This window comes from Cyprinus carpio, chromosome A13 (genome assembly GCF_018340385.1).
Source record: "Cyprinus carpio isolate SPL01 chromosome A13, ASM1834038v1, whole genome shotgun sequence".
NCBI classification, from domain to species: Eukaryota; Metazoa; Chordata; class Actinopteri; order Cypriniformes; family Cyprinidae; genus Cyprinus; species Cyprinus carpio.
Window position 1 is genome coordinate 17,092,054 of NC_056584.1, and position 15,695 is coordinate 17,107,748.

The window sequence follows — 15,695 nt, forward strand, 5'->3', positions numbered from 1 at the left end:
CTTTGATGCGTTTCACTGCACTAAAACTAAATAAGCGCACACATTTTGCGTATGATACTGCATTACGTTGAACATTAATTTCTATATTATAAATATCAATAATAACTCATTGTCTTTTATTAGAAAAATTTAATTCAAAAAGAAATTAATTAAAATGTCAGTGTGTGTGTGTATATATATATATATATATGAATATATCCGTTTAAAGCGCGTCGATGCATTTAAGTCACATAAAGAGCGCACAACACGGCATTTCACAGATTATTATTTTTTTTTAATTATGTACATTCGATATGCACCTATATACACCATTATATTCCGTAATTTACAGTAATGCATTCCAGATATACACCCTAAACATTTAATACTTGACACAGACACTGAAAAGGCAGGATTCACACAAGTTCCATCATTTTTTCTTTGAAGGTGTCAGGTGACATTTTGCATATTATTTGTAACAGCACAAAATCGGCGGAATAGCTTTAACGAAGGCCCATTTAATACGTACACACGCATTTTCATATTTAATATGTTTGCACCATATTTATATCCCTGAATACAACTTAATACAGCGGAATACTAAACAGTGAAATTATTATTATTATTTTTTTTTACATTTCTTCTATTGGAGAAAAAAATATTGAGCTCATCATTTCAGTAAATAGATTAAATCATTGTATGCCGTTCACCAGTAGTTTTCTTCGGGACTATGAGTAACGTGTGAATGAAAAAAAAAAAAAAAAAACATTTATATTCAGCAGAGGTTTTAACAGGATTGTCACAGATGAATTACGACTCAGACTATATGTATTCTGGCTTAGATGTCTCTTCTTCAGAGAATGACTTTGATTGTCCAGCAATTGTCCCGTTCTCGTCGATGGGCACACAGTTACCGGATGAACTGTAGCCGTGCTTCTTTCTTTGGCTTTCCTCCATTCTGATAGTGTCGTAGAGACCTGTGGCTCCCTCCTCCAGTAACATGTTTCTCTCAGAGTGAGATGGTTTCATTAGGCACACGTTGCGCAGGAGAAGCAGGGCTGGTGCGTAAAGTACGTTCGCCAGACCCATGCCCAGATTTAGCTGCACAAAACCGAGATCGTGCACTATTTTACCGGCCACGATGGGACCCAGCGCGTAGGCAACACAGTAGGAGATGTCTGCAATAGCGTATACACCACCGTACACCGACACGTGACGGACGTCTACGAGAAAAGCAAGTGTGGGTAATAAAGCTGTGTCTACCAGTGCAATACCGAAACAAATGCCACACAGGGGGATTATCAGCTGCTCAAAGTTTTTGCAGGCCGGCACAATACAAGAGCTGGCACCAATGATAACCATGCCAAGCGCCCCATAAAACCACTGCAAGTGTGGGTACTGTGCTGCCAGCTTGACAGTGATATAAACACCTAATACGTGTGGGAAAAAGGCCGGTAGCCAGGTGAGCCCAATCTCCCACTGGGATGAATCCATGGTCTCCTCCATCCAGTTAGCGATGGTGGGCTCCAGGAAAGCAAGGGGGATGTTACATGTGGTCAAAGCTCCTGCCACAACTGCTATGTAGGGATCAATCATTAGTTTGTAAATTGGGGTACCAACAGGCATATTCTCTCTAGTCCTACTGGAAAAGGGCTTGAGGACAGTCATGCATAGTATACCATCTGCCAAACATATAGAGGCAAGCACGAAGAACGGCACGCGTTTGCCCGCGAACTCGTACAGTACCCCTCCGAACGGGGGCGCCGCCAGGCTTCCGAACGAGATGAACGCGAGGGCAATGCCCAGCGCGCGACTTCTCTCTGGCTCCTCCGTGAACTTGTCTGCGATCATGGCAATCCCAGAAGTGTCTGCGAACGCCGAGCCGAGCCCTTGCAGACTGCGCGCGACGAACAGAGTCGCGTAGTTCTCGGCGAAGGCAAAAATGCATGTCGAGACAAACATGATACTGAGTCCAATGAAAAGTGGGATGTCATAGCCGACTCGGTCTATGAAAGTTCCGGTAAAAGGATTGACAATAAGCTGCAAAATGGCTTTTGAGGCAAAAAGCACGCCGATCTGCACGTCAAAGTTCTCGTTTTGCGCGCTGTTTGTTGAAGAATTACCAGTTATATGCGCCTGCTCTGATTCGCTCTCTAAGCGCGCTAAATAATCGGGCACAATTGGCACGATGACCATGTAAAGCATATTGTCTAGAAGAAGTGCCACACATACAATGACTAGAATAATCCTTCTTTGTCGCTCGGGGTCCTGGATAGCAGTTCCTAACTGTTTAGTTCTTTCCCCCATCTCTGATAGTTTAACGGCGGCGGTTTGCGCCAAGCCACCCGTTTCCTCCGTAGCCATGATCCACACTTTGGTCGGTTTAGGGAAAAGACCCTAATTCTCTTCTACACTGTGCTTTTCTCCCACAGAAAGTCTGCGCACATTGGGTTGTTCAGCACTCCCTGAATAGTGTAGCCTCGGCGCGCGGACCAACTTTTCCTGCTTTACCTTGCAGTCCTTCTTTGCGCGTGCATTTCCTCTCTCGCGACTGCTGTCGGGCAGTGTTGTTTCATCGTATTCAGGCGAGGACGCCAAGTCAAAAACTCACAGTCAGGTCAAAAATTCACCTTCTTGATTTCCCCTTCTTCACGCTGTCATTGTGTTGTAGAAGGACGCACGGAGCCTGAATGAGCATGAATAGATGAATTCACCTGTAGCGCAATGTCATCATTTCTCCTCAGCTGTCTTCTTATTGATGCCACCCAATGCAGATGCGCTTACATGTTGATTCCATTGGAATCGCTCCTCTTTTTTTCCCAAGGATGTGACGCACTGTTTGATACCCCCTCAAGTGGTTCCCCAACCAGCTGGTCTTTTATGCTCATTTAACACGTCAAGTCCCTACCCAATAACGCCAGGCAGTGCTTTGCTTTATGACTTCCAAATATTGAGCGAGCTTCTGTAACTGCTTAGGACCACAAACCTTAAGTCACCGAGCTCGACAGATATGCTGACTGCGAGGAAGATGCCTGCCACTGTTATTTTTGTTGTTCAATAAGAACTCGCTCACTGAGAAGTTATTGATCGCCGTTATTTATTTTCGAAAAAGAAAGTTGTATGTTAACAAACAGTGCGCCCCGTGTTTCTTTTTCCCAGACAGGTTGTATTATTCTTCGACGGCTATTGCTCGTATTTCAAATTATGTTTTTTAGGTTTCAGTTTGACGGAAAGGGAGAAAGAAAAAAACTGAAAAGAAAAGAACATAATGTGTAATCTACCCCCTACACCTAGTGCGTAATTTCACCAAAGTGGAATAATTGCTATGTAATTATATCATGCAAGGTTAAAATGGATTTAATTAGTTTGATCAAAGGCTTTTTATGATTGTGGACTGTAGTGTGTAAACTCAAAACGAGCATTTCTGAAATGCGTAACATTATACGAGAAAAGGCATTTTATTAACAAAATAGCAACACTTTTTCCATTAAATAAATTGTATGTTTTGTATAAAAATCAGTTTATTGAATTTCAGCACCACAGCTGGTTGGACAGCTCCTCATACAGTAAACTGTACAGATTTGTCATGACGCTTTCAAGGTAGCAGTGACAGGAATAAGCGTTGCCATTTTTAAAAATTTGTTTTTCTTTGCAGTTGACTGACAGCCAGAGTGTAACGTTTACTCTTGTTAAAGTAGTATATGACATGTAATTTTACTGTTAACGCCATCTGCTGTGCAAACGGTAAAGACTAGAAGGGATACGTATGGCGCTACTGGGCATGCGCACATAAATACAGCGTAATTTTTGTCACACTGTACAACAATAGTTACTATTTTTTCATTCTTGTAAGGAGTAGGTTTAGGGTTGGGGTAGGTGTAGACGTTAATAAAACACAATCTAATAGGTAGAAAATTAAATGAATTGTTAGCTTCCGGTCGGAGCTGTATCCCTTCTAGCCACAACCCTAACCGCCAGCGAACTCGGTTTGGCGTTTCCTGCCTAATAACAATAATTAGGGGTTAGTGACATCTAGTGGTTTGTTTGATATACTGCCGGGGGTCAAACCTGTGTTAAATGGTGAATCTGGACATGCTGTCTTCCAGTTAAGTTAAACTTCTGTAAGAGCTGTTGTTGATTCTTGTTAGGGTTCTTGTTAGAGAATAATCAGATTCCAAAACTTAAGTACTTTTACTTTTAAAGTACTTTTAATAACATTGTTACATTTTAAAATACTCGTAATCAGACAACATTTATACAGCATTAAATTATATTAAAAAAAATTATTGATTCTCTCTAATTCTCTCTAATTCTTTATTATTTTCATCTTTTAAATTTTCCACTCTAAAATACTTGGACTTATACAGTATACATTCAGAAAGTCTTCCAGTATTGTAGACATTCACACAAAGACCAGTCACTAGTCAGGTGCCTATAACTACACAGAAAATTGAGAGGCCACACAACATTCAACTACTGGAATTACAAAAATAATTTAAATTTAGTGCATTTCATCACTACTGATGAACAGTATTTGAATGTAGTTCTTAATTTTTTTGAGAATGGAGAAAGACCGTTCCATTCATAGGCTCCGGGCCTCGTGGCCACATTACCACTTCAGGAGTGCATTATTTCTCTAATAGGTATATTTTATTGCAAGACACTTGTCATGATTTGGGGTTTTGTTTGGTATTATTTTAAAATTATTTATTGTAATTTTACAGGTCCTAGTTTACAATTTTAACATTTAAAACAGTTTTATGGAGTTTTTATCTACTGAAAGTTTTAGTTTTATTCTAGGAGAGCTAAATATGTTGTTAAACAACAGTACATTAATTGAACGCACTATACTTCTATCCCTTACAGCCTCATTTTCATTCAAGTCAAAAATTAAATATATCCTTATTAAGGTCTACAGTGGTGGACAAAATTGCTACCTTACACCAGTATTTTCACCAGCTAAAAATGGTTTTAAGACAGTTATTTCTATCTTTTGCTGTAGTGTGTCAGTAGGAACTCTCAGTTTACGTTTGCAAACATTCATTTTGCAATTAATTGTAATAATCCAGTGAGATTTTTGTTTGCACGAGGAGTCTGACAACGGCCAGTGCGCCACACAGAGATCTGATCTCACCATCATCCAGTCTGTCTGGAATTACAAGAAGAATCAGAACAAACTGAGAGAGACTAAATCCAGAAAAACTGTGGCAAGATGCTTCAAGAAACCTACTTGAAATGCTCCCTGAAAAACTATGTGCAAGTGTACCTATGGCAAAAGCTGCTTTAAACGCAAAGTATGGTCACACCAAATGTTGATTTAATTTAGTTAATAGAAGTTAACTGATAAAGAAAATCTATTTATGACATTATTTTTGAAAGCATCCTCACTTTACAGCATTTTTACACCAGTGCCTAAAACTTTTTCACAGTACTGTAGCTTTGTAGGAAGTTTTCACGAAGCGTCTTGGAGACGTAGTCACAGTTCTTCTGGATTTAGTCTGTCTTAGTTTTTTCTGATTCTTCTTGTAATTCCAGACAGACTGGATGATGGTGAGATCAGATCTCTGTGTGGAGCACTGGCCATTGTAAACAAAAGTCTCACTGGATTATTACAATTAATTGCAAAATGAAATAAATGTTTAGAAATGTAAACTGATATTTCCTACTGACACACTACAGAAAAAGATTATAACTGACTTAAAACCATTTTTATCTGGTGAAAATACTAGTGTTCCAATAATTTTGACCACTAATGTATAGGCATACAAACCAATAATTAATTTATGTTATATTAACTCCTACCACAAGATGGCCCTAGTAGGGCATATATACTCAGCCAGTCCTGTATAATATTAACACACACACACACACACACACACACACACACACACACACACACACACACACACACACACACACACACACACACACACACACACACACACATATATTGTGTGTGTGTGTGTGTGTGTGAAGTAAATATAAAATATCCAATAAAACAATTTAACACAATCTGCAAACACTCCTTCTGATGTACAGTATCTGATAATTTTGTAAATTATATTTATGTTGGATCTTATTCTATAGACAAAGTGGTATAATTCCATGAAAAAAAAAGTATTATGTTTTCTTACTCAGAAGGCAGAAAATATATCATAAACAAACCCACACAAAAAAGAAATGTAATAATAATAATAAACCTTTGCATCACATAATATTGTGCATTTATTTGTGGCATGTAGTGCACTACATAATATGCATTCAGATGGTCTGTTTCCCACTGGGAACTGTTGTTCTCATGTGCTCTTTCTGTCTTCCTCTCACTCTCTTTTTAATCCCTCACTCTACAGCCTGTCTTTGCAGTCTATTCATTCACTGGATATAATATGGTTTTAATTCCTTGCATTGGTTTGGCGTGAAGCACATGCGTCAAATACCCAATCCCTCCTCCTCCTCTTCTTTACTCGATTCGTTCTCTGAGGATCAAAGTTTTTGTGCTGTTCCTGCCTGAACTCCATTCTGATCTGATCTGAAATCATGGGAAACAAGTTCACCATGTAATCTTCTGTGGTAAAAAGTATTAATTCATTAAACTCCCATTTTATAGGCTTTGAAAGCTCTGTTGTTAGTTGAAGGCTGTTTTATTTCAGTGTTTTGACACTTTTAGACTTTGCTCTGATTGTTTTACTCTATTGACAGGATAATCAAGATTCTCTGAAATATTTTTAAGAAATGAATCACTGAATCTGAAGAAACACATTTTTACATGCTCTTAAGATCATCTTCTTGAGTGTTGTTCAACATTTGTACTTATCTGGTGGGCACGTTTTGGGCGAAATTCATTTGTGGTTGATCTTTTAATCGGTTTCTATACTGAAACAGCATCCGTTAACACAGAAGTAATTTTTTCATACTGGTCAAATTAATTTGTGTTCGTACTCTGATGTTTTACTGTTTACTTGCACATACTGTATAATATGAGAATACAGTGTTAGACATCAAACCGTGTTCTTGTCATGCCATGTAAAATACCACAGACCTGCTGCACGTGTCAAATTGAAATATGCAGGAAAAAAATGATTTAAAATGTTTAATCCATGTGCCTGAGTGAATCATAAACAAAAGGATTAAGCTAACCTTGTTGAGAAAAATACAATTTCATTAATGGAGGCTGGCTCAGACAGCAGCCAAGCTAGTCACTTGTAAAATTAACCCAAGCTAAGAAATGGTTACACATCAACAGCACTCTGTTTCTGTTCATATTAACAGATGAAAACTTGGACAGCAGTTTTCACATTTCACACCTGTTACCAAATTGGTGAAACTTAACTTTAAATGAAAAAAAAAAAAAAACATTAAATGAAGACTTGTTTTTCTTTTAGTAGTTCTACTTAGGCATCTGTAGTGCCCATTATCCACTTGTCATTGTGACATTGACTTCAAAAATATTTCATACAAAATAAATTTTTTAAGACTTCATAATCAAAGCTCAATTTCATGAGTTTTTATTAAAATGTAAATTCATAGTTTGTTAAATAAATTCAACACAAGTACACTAATTTCTCCTCTGGGTGGCTGCTTTAAGATTTAATTTTAGTACACAATTGTATTGAAATGGCTCAAGTTATTACTGATATTAATATTCACATGTACATTTAGCAGATGCTTTTATCCAAAGCAGTAGAAGCAATTAAACCAGCAAAAGAGCAATATTATGTAAGTGCTTTGACAAGTTAGTAACTAACACAGTACACATAGCAAGGTTTTTTGATAAATAAAAAGAAAAAAGGTAGATAGAATAGAATAGAGAGTGCCAATGGTAGAGGGTCAAGTTTTTTTGTAATAAAATAAAAGAACAAGTAGGTAGAATAGAAATAGAATAGAGAGTGTTAGTTTTAGAGGGTCAAGTTGTTTATAATAAATATTTATGAAAACTAGTAAATAAATGAAAACTAGAAATGTTCAAATAGTTTTGAGTTACTAAAATTAAAAGTGAATTTTTTTTTTTAATTAAAACTACATATAATAAATCAAATAAAAATGATCAAATCACTTAAAATGTCTAAATTGTAAATTAAAATGAAAACTGAAATAAAAACATAAAAGCTAATTCAAAACACAGATAGCATTTAAATAATCCACTAACAGTGCTATGTTTATTTATGTACTAATTAATTCTTGATATCCAGGTTTTTACTGTCTTTTATTTATTTATTTTATTATTATTATTATTATTATTTTAGGCCAGATCAAATTACTACAAAAGTTGTGCAGGCAATATGCATATATCATATTTCATTCCACAATATAGTTAAAATGACTTTAGTGCTTTAAATGGCTGAGAACACAGAGCTCTCTAAAGAGCAATGACGCACACATCAGTAATCCAGATTACACTATGTCCATAATCCTTTAAAATACAATTTCTTTTAAAAAAATGTTTTTGACTGTTTTATGTCTAATTGTTAATACATTTATTTGATGTTTATTAACGAACACATAGTAGCACAAACCCTCAATATTCCAATATGTTTGGTGCTAAATGGACCTCGCTTTCATCATTTTTTCACTGATGTTGTGTTAACTATCACTCTTTGTGAAAACGCTGGCAGCATGAACTGGCAGTTCTGTTGATATGACAGGCTGCTTCCCATTTACATTTGCGTAATGATTGCATAATCTGCTTCAAATGTTGTTTAATCAAATAAAAATACATGACTTCTGTCAGCCAGTCTGACCTTTCACTCTGCTCTTGAACCTTGGACATCTGATCGTAAGCTTGTGACTGATTACTCTGGATTGCAGGGCAGCGGTTCAGACACTCTCGATGTCAGTGCAATGTGTTGCATGTTATAAACTGAGTACATATCAAAGAACCATTTGTATCTCATAGTGACATCATATGTGTGATTTATTATTTCACTTGTCTGGACGTCACAGCAAATCCACTTGGATTTTACAAAGCTGCGGGCCAATCATGTTGATATACAGGAGATTGATATTTAGAGACTATTTTGAAGAGTATGAAAATAGATTTCAGAAGTTTGGAAAAAACACCACACTCCATTTATTTCTAAATGAAATTTGTCTTGAAAGTGAAATTCCATTTTTATGCCAGTTATGCGTTGGTTTTCCTTTATAAAACCACTGTAAATAACAGCGCTATTTCAAAATTACTAATGGCTAATGACTTGCCATCCACAAATTTGCCACATTTTTAGACGATATCTGCAATTACGATTAAGGGTATTTTAAAAATATTTTTTTTATATATTTTTTTTTATAAACATTCTTTCCATGCAGATAGTATGAAATGTAGATAAGTGGACAAAATTAATAGTATTTAAATTATGTTTTGTTTGTTCTCAGTTTAAGTTGTAGTCTGGATTTCTGAATGCAAGATCATATTAGAAATAAGCAATCATATGTTAGTAATGCAATATAAATATCTATATATGTGGAACCCAAAGCCTTCTCTTATGTCAGCATTGATTTGTGACCTCAAAGAAAGAAAGAAAGAACTTTTGTTTTTTACTTTTTTATTTTTATCTTTCTGTTCTACTTCTATCTATCCACTAAAACACAATAGTTAACTTGTATTGAATTTCATTACTTCAGCATATTTTATATTTTTATTGTGTATTTATGAAGATGTTAAATAAGTATTGAGTATTTGTTTTTCAGTACAAATGGGTTAAAAAAGTGACCTTTTGTCTATTTGCATTTGTATTCATTGTAGTCTGTTATAAAATTCTCCAAAATTTGGATCAAATTCTGAAATTCTAAAGTAAACACTGTTGAGCTAAAAATGTTGCATGTTTTAAGCAATTTCTTGCAAAATGTCTTGCAAAATTACTTGGCATTATACAGAAACATACGTAGATGCCAATGTGCAGTAAAGAGGCTGAATATCACAAGCCAAAGTAGCATATTTTGGCTTGTGATATTCAGCCTCTTTACTGCACATTGGCATCTACGTATGTAGTAATGATATTTCTGTTACGCACACTTTAAAAAGAGAAACTACAAATATTTGTAATACTTTTAATTAAAAACATGAAACATTTTTATGTTACCTGACAAATTTATTTATTTTTTCTTACAGTGTACAAAATACCAACATAAAAATGATTTGGCAATAATTTATTATTTTTCAGATGCCAGAATGATTCATGTTGAAACGGAGACAGAATCTGCAGAGGGAAAATGAGATCACCAGTCTGAACATTTGCAATCGCAGTTAGTCTCATGCATAATCTTTTCCTTTTGACTAATCTTGTGCACTGGGGAATGTGTTTTCATGAAACGCACTGTTGTTTCTGGGATTAGAAAATGTTGCTTGCCTAATTCTGTCTCATAAGCTTGATGTAGACCTTTATCTCATAGCAAATGATTTCCCTATGTAGAAAATAAAGTACACTTTTTTTTGGGTGCGCCAAACTGTACATTTTGGTTAACATGAAATAAATCAATATACTACCACAAACACAGACTCCATACTCATGTCCACAAACACTCCACAAAAATACTGCAAAGATGGCATACAGTTAGTATAGAAAAAAAGCACCCCCCTTTAAAATATTCACATTTTGTTGCTTTGCAAGCCTAAGTTTTTGTTTTATCCAGCTGTATTTACTCAGTGCAACTAATAACATCCAAGTGAAAGATATAACACCAACATGTCAGTAAAAAGCGAAAAAAAATAAAATCGCTGAGTTAGAAAAATGATCACCCCCTCCTAAAAATGAGTTGTAAACTCAATCAGGTGTAGCTAATCACCTTCTCAATGGCACACAAAGCCATTTGACTTTCAACTGTGATCCGCTGTGGTCATTTTGATTAGCTAAGCATGAAAAGAGCTTTCTGTGAGCATTTCAGTCCGTGTTAGTGCAACTGAAGCAAACAATTAACCAACTATGGGTACCCATCAAACGATCTCTATGATAAAGTTGTGCAAGTCAGAAGATGGATACTAAAACATTTCAATGGCTTTATCAATGCCTAGAAGTACAGTGAAGTCTATTAAATTAGTGGAAGGTATTTGGTACAACACAGACCCTCCCTGGATCAGGACGTCGCTCTAAACTGGATGAAAGAGCCAGGAAATTAGGCTATCAAGAGGCCTACAGCAACTTTGAAGCAGTTGCAGGAATTTATGACAGAGTCGTCATTGTGTGCATGTGAGGACAATATCACAAATTCTCCACAAATGTAGCTTGTATGGGAAGGTTGCAAGAAAAAAGCCACTCCTCAAGAACATGCAGTCACGACTGAGCTTTGCCAAAATGCTCCTTGAAGATTGAGGCAGATAAGAATATGAATTATTTGGCCTCAACACCAAATGATGTGACTGGCGGAAATCCAATACAGCTCATCATCCAAATAACAGCATTTCTACAGCAAAGCATGGAGGTGTTTCTTTGCAGCAGTGACTGGGGCTGTTTTTCTGCTAATGGTGCAGGACTACTTCACCACATTGAGGGGCAAATGGACGGGGCCATGTCAAAATCCCTCCTGAGATGTATGCAAACCTGGTGACCAACTACAAAAAAGTCTTACCTCTGTGCTTTCCAGCAAGGGTTTCTGCACCAAGTACTAAATCATGTTTTGCTTTGGGATCAAATACTTATTTCACTCACTGAAATTGACAATAAAGCAGACTTGACTTGACTTGAAATGCAAATAAATTTTTAACCTTTGTTTTTTTTTTTCTGTATTTTTTGGTTGGTATTCTGTCTCTATATGTTAAAATAAACCCTTAATTTTTTGTAAGTGGGCAAACTTACAAAATCAGAAGGGGATCAAATAAATATTTTCCTCACTGTAGAAAAGGAGTTCTGGAAACCCGATTCAAGGGACTCAAAAAGATTGTTTGCAGTAAGATGGGAATGCAATTGAGAAGCAACAGTTCACTCTCAAATTTTGGCAAGAAAGGGGAGACTGGAAATGGGACAGAAATGATTAAGACTGTCAAAGTTCTTTTATTTATTTATCTTTTTGGTACAGTGGTCACAGCAGCAATTTTAAATCCTGCTGCTGACACAACACCAGTGCACAGAGAATCATTTATGATACTTAATACAGCAGGACATAAACAAAGCATGATTGAAACAACCAGGTTGCTACAAGATCAACTATGGATGTGGCAGCTTTCATTTTTGAAACCTCTTTGCAAAGAGAATCAAAACCCAATGTTTGGTTTGAGAGAGGAGTATACCAGAAAATTCAGAAATGGTTAAAGGAAAACAGACGAAGAAAAAAGTAGAGATGAAACATTTACGAGTGTGATCAATCTTGGAACTAAAGAAATCAATAAACTTACAACAGATGTGAGTTGAAGCAGAAACATTTGAATAAATGTTACACTTGAGTAGTTTGTTGATAGAATGAAACAATTGTATTATTATTATTATTATTATTATTATTATTATTATTATTATTATTATATTTTAGCTTTGTTCCATGAAACAAAATGTATTTAGTAGTTTCAGTTAAGAATAATAACCTTGTTCTGTTTTAACTGTCTGTAAGGAAATTCCCTTCCTTTTCTATCACTTTGGTATTGTGTGCATGCAATTTTTTTGTGTTCAGTAGTTCAGTAGCTTTTGCAGAGATGCCTTTGTGCTCCCAGTCAAAACGTTTCTTTGACCTACTCAAACCCTTTGAATAACAGTCTTATGCAATGTGAGGGCAAATGTATACTATGTTTTTTTTTTTTTTTTATGCACCCTTTGGTTTCATGTGTCAAATTCTAATATGGTACAGAGGATACTTTACCTTGGTTTGGCAAGTCTTCTTGAATTTCTTATCAATGGACTGATAGGAAGACAGCACAACAGACATCTGAATGCCCATGTTGAAGATAGACATAGGGATCAAGTAAGACACATACTTCCTATGTAAAAGGACAGACACAATTACATTATAGGTCTTATTTCGCAGTGAACAGATTTAAAAGGAAATGAGAGTCATGTGACCTCTCCATGACCCTAATATTGCTTCTTATGTTTGTAAATATGGGTCAGCATGGATATTTGAATATATGGGTCAAAATGTGAAACTGAAACTGGTGAGCAATGTTTTATGTTATAATCATACAAAATTACATGAATTAAGAATGTAGTAATTAACTGTGTATCTTACTTATCACCCTTGCTGTAGTCCAGTTTGCAGCAGGTCCTCAGGGGGTTCTTTTACTTTTATGTTACTCACTTGTGCAGTACTAGTGGTATCTGTCTCAAGCAATGGCTGCAATAAAATGGATTCTGGCAAGAGCAGTCATAAAGCCCTGGAAGCCATGGGTCTGGCATCAATCTGATCCATAAGGGCAGTATCTGGAGTTTCAAGAAGATAAAGTAATAAAAAAATATCAAAGTTTGCTGGTTGATGTTTAGCATTGCTTATGTTGTTTATCTGTATTAATAGTATTAAATTAATAATGATGTGTAATGTACTTTTCTCAATTTCATATTTTCTAACTTGTTTCTTAAATATTTGATCATATCCTTGCTTGTATGAGTAAATATAGAAATCTAGCATATCTGTGTTTTGGAACATGGTAGCTGGTTTCTGGCCCAAACTGCTCAGTTAAAAACAAAAAAACAAACAAACATACAAACAGCTGATTTGTTTCTGGTCTAAAATGGTCTATCAGCTTGAACTAGCTAATTACCAACTTGGAAAACTAATGACCAACAATTGGAGACAATCTACCATGCTGGTTTTTCCAACAGTGAATTCCGTTACTCATTCAGTTACACAGCAAGCCTTTGTGTGTCGGACGCTTGAGCGTTCTGATAATAAGACGGGGGGGATGAGAACCAGTCCAATCTGTGCCAGTCCAGTGTTTCGTGTTCTGTAACTCCTGACACTAATGCACATTGTATACCACATGGTTTTGCATAGGTAGGATTAGAGAAACTGTCCATTTACAATCACTTTTCTCAATTGTAGGAAACCATGTGGTTTGGAGAAAGTGACTAAATAATGAATAGATCTTCAGACACAATAGAGAGAGAAAAATGTCAGTCCACAAATAGATTAGTTGTTCTGAGAAATAATTTTAGGTACACTTACAACATTAAGCCTTTAAATCCTACACAATCAAAATCATAAACTGTGTCTGGTGCTGAAATAGAAACATTTTGAATATTTTTAGACAAAATAGCCAATCTGAAGTGCTTATTAAAAGCCCCTTTGTTTCCTGATTGCATTATTCATACTTGAGTGAAAGTAAAAAAAAAAAAAAAAACAATTTACAGAAGGTAACACTGATACACTAATCTTCTTTTTTTGTTTGACAAATCTACAATCATCAGTCTTTTATCACAAGAAGTCCTGTGTATTTCCACATATGGGGCCTTATTTTTACAATGTATAATTTCTGAATGAAACATATGAAATAGCAAAATTCTAATTCGGGGCAAATCATCATACCATACATGTCCTAAACAAGACCCATATTGGTCAGTCAAGTACCTCAGTAAAGATTATGCGGCTATGAAACCTGGGAAATATAATTTACATATAAAAAAATGGCTATATGACCATTCAAAATTACATGACCATTTTTTTCCACTCAAATTTCAACATACTTCTGTAAAGTAAAAGATGAATTTGGTTTGGCTAGTGCAAATTAGATTAGCTGCCTTATATGACTGTAAAAAAATTTACATGGTTCTGAGCTCACTGCAGTTTTAAGTCTTTACTGAATTCTGTAGCTATACCTTATAACTGTAACACTCACAAATTAAAATATTTAAAATTAAATATTTAGCATTTTATATATTAATATATAAAACATCAGAACTGGTATTCAATAATTTGTTCAACCCATGTTGTGTTTACAAACCTACAGTAGCATAAACAAATAGGGTTCCTGCAAAAATAACTCGTGTGGTAGTAGTAAAACAATTACATGAAAAAAGTCTCATTAAACACACGCCATACCAGTTTTATACGAAGGAAGGATTTACATAAAAATCTTTCCGAAACAAAATGTGTGGAAAGTTTTAACTCCTCTTAATGTGGCCCTTATTCTAAACTCAAGAAAGATTTTGAAATATTTATGATCATATTTCCTGCACTGTTCTTATTCATTGTTGTGAGCTCATGATGTTAATATATTTTCTGTTTATATTATTTATTTATTTATTCTTGCATTGGCTTGTTTCTGTCTATTGAGAATAGTTGTATTTACAAAGCCTAATAACAGGCTTTTAGGAAAAGCAAGCTGCCTGTCAGCCAAGGTCTAACAAGATTACATGAAGGAAAATGTTTTAACCCTCTGGTATTGCTCATTTTCAGTAAAATCAATGCAATATATTTTTGTTTAATAATATTTTTTTTTCTTTTGTATTTTGAGAGAATTTCATTATAGTAATTAATATTTATGCAACAATTATGATCAGTTTTTCCCATTGAAAATAATACTTTTTTTCCTCAGATTTTTTTATATTATTTTTTCAATTATGGCAGTATTTCATGTTAAAATAAAGACTCACCTGTCTAAAAATAATGAATAATTTTTTTTTTCAAGGTAGATTAGTTCCATCTGGTGGGAGTAAAAAAAGAAAAACTTCCAATACCTTGGTTTATCCACTAGATAGAGCTCTATGTAAAATGATTATTAATTATCTAGTTGATTTTAGACATAAATACTTATTTTTATTAAGTTGTGGATTTAGATATATATTTAGACATTCTCAAAGACAAAT

The 15,695-nt window shown here is 35.1% G+C and overlaps 1 protein-coding gene across 1 annotated transcript; it reads right to left on the bottom strand.

Moving 5' to 3' along the window:
* Window positions 1-168: 168 nt before the first annotated feature.
* On the bottom strand, window positions 169-2,958 carry LOC109108209 (probable vesicular acetylcholine transporter-A). The gene has a single exon (XM_019121384.2). It carries the CDS (start codon window positions 2,341-2,343, stop codon window positions 802-804), a length of 1,542 nt encoding a protein of 513 aa, XP_018976929.1. The 5' UTR covers window positions 2,344-2,958; the 3' UTR covers window positions 169-801.
* Window positions 2,959-15,695: the final 12,737 nt, after the last annotated feature.

Excerpts from the sequence above, each read along its gene's own strand:
- LOC109108209 (XM_019121384.2), bottom strand. The coding sequence starts at position 2,343 with ATGGCTACGGAGGAAACGGGTGGCTTGGCGCAAACCGCCGCCGTTAAA.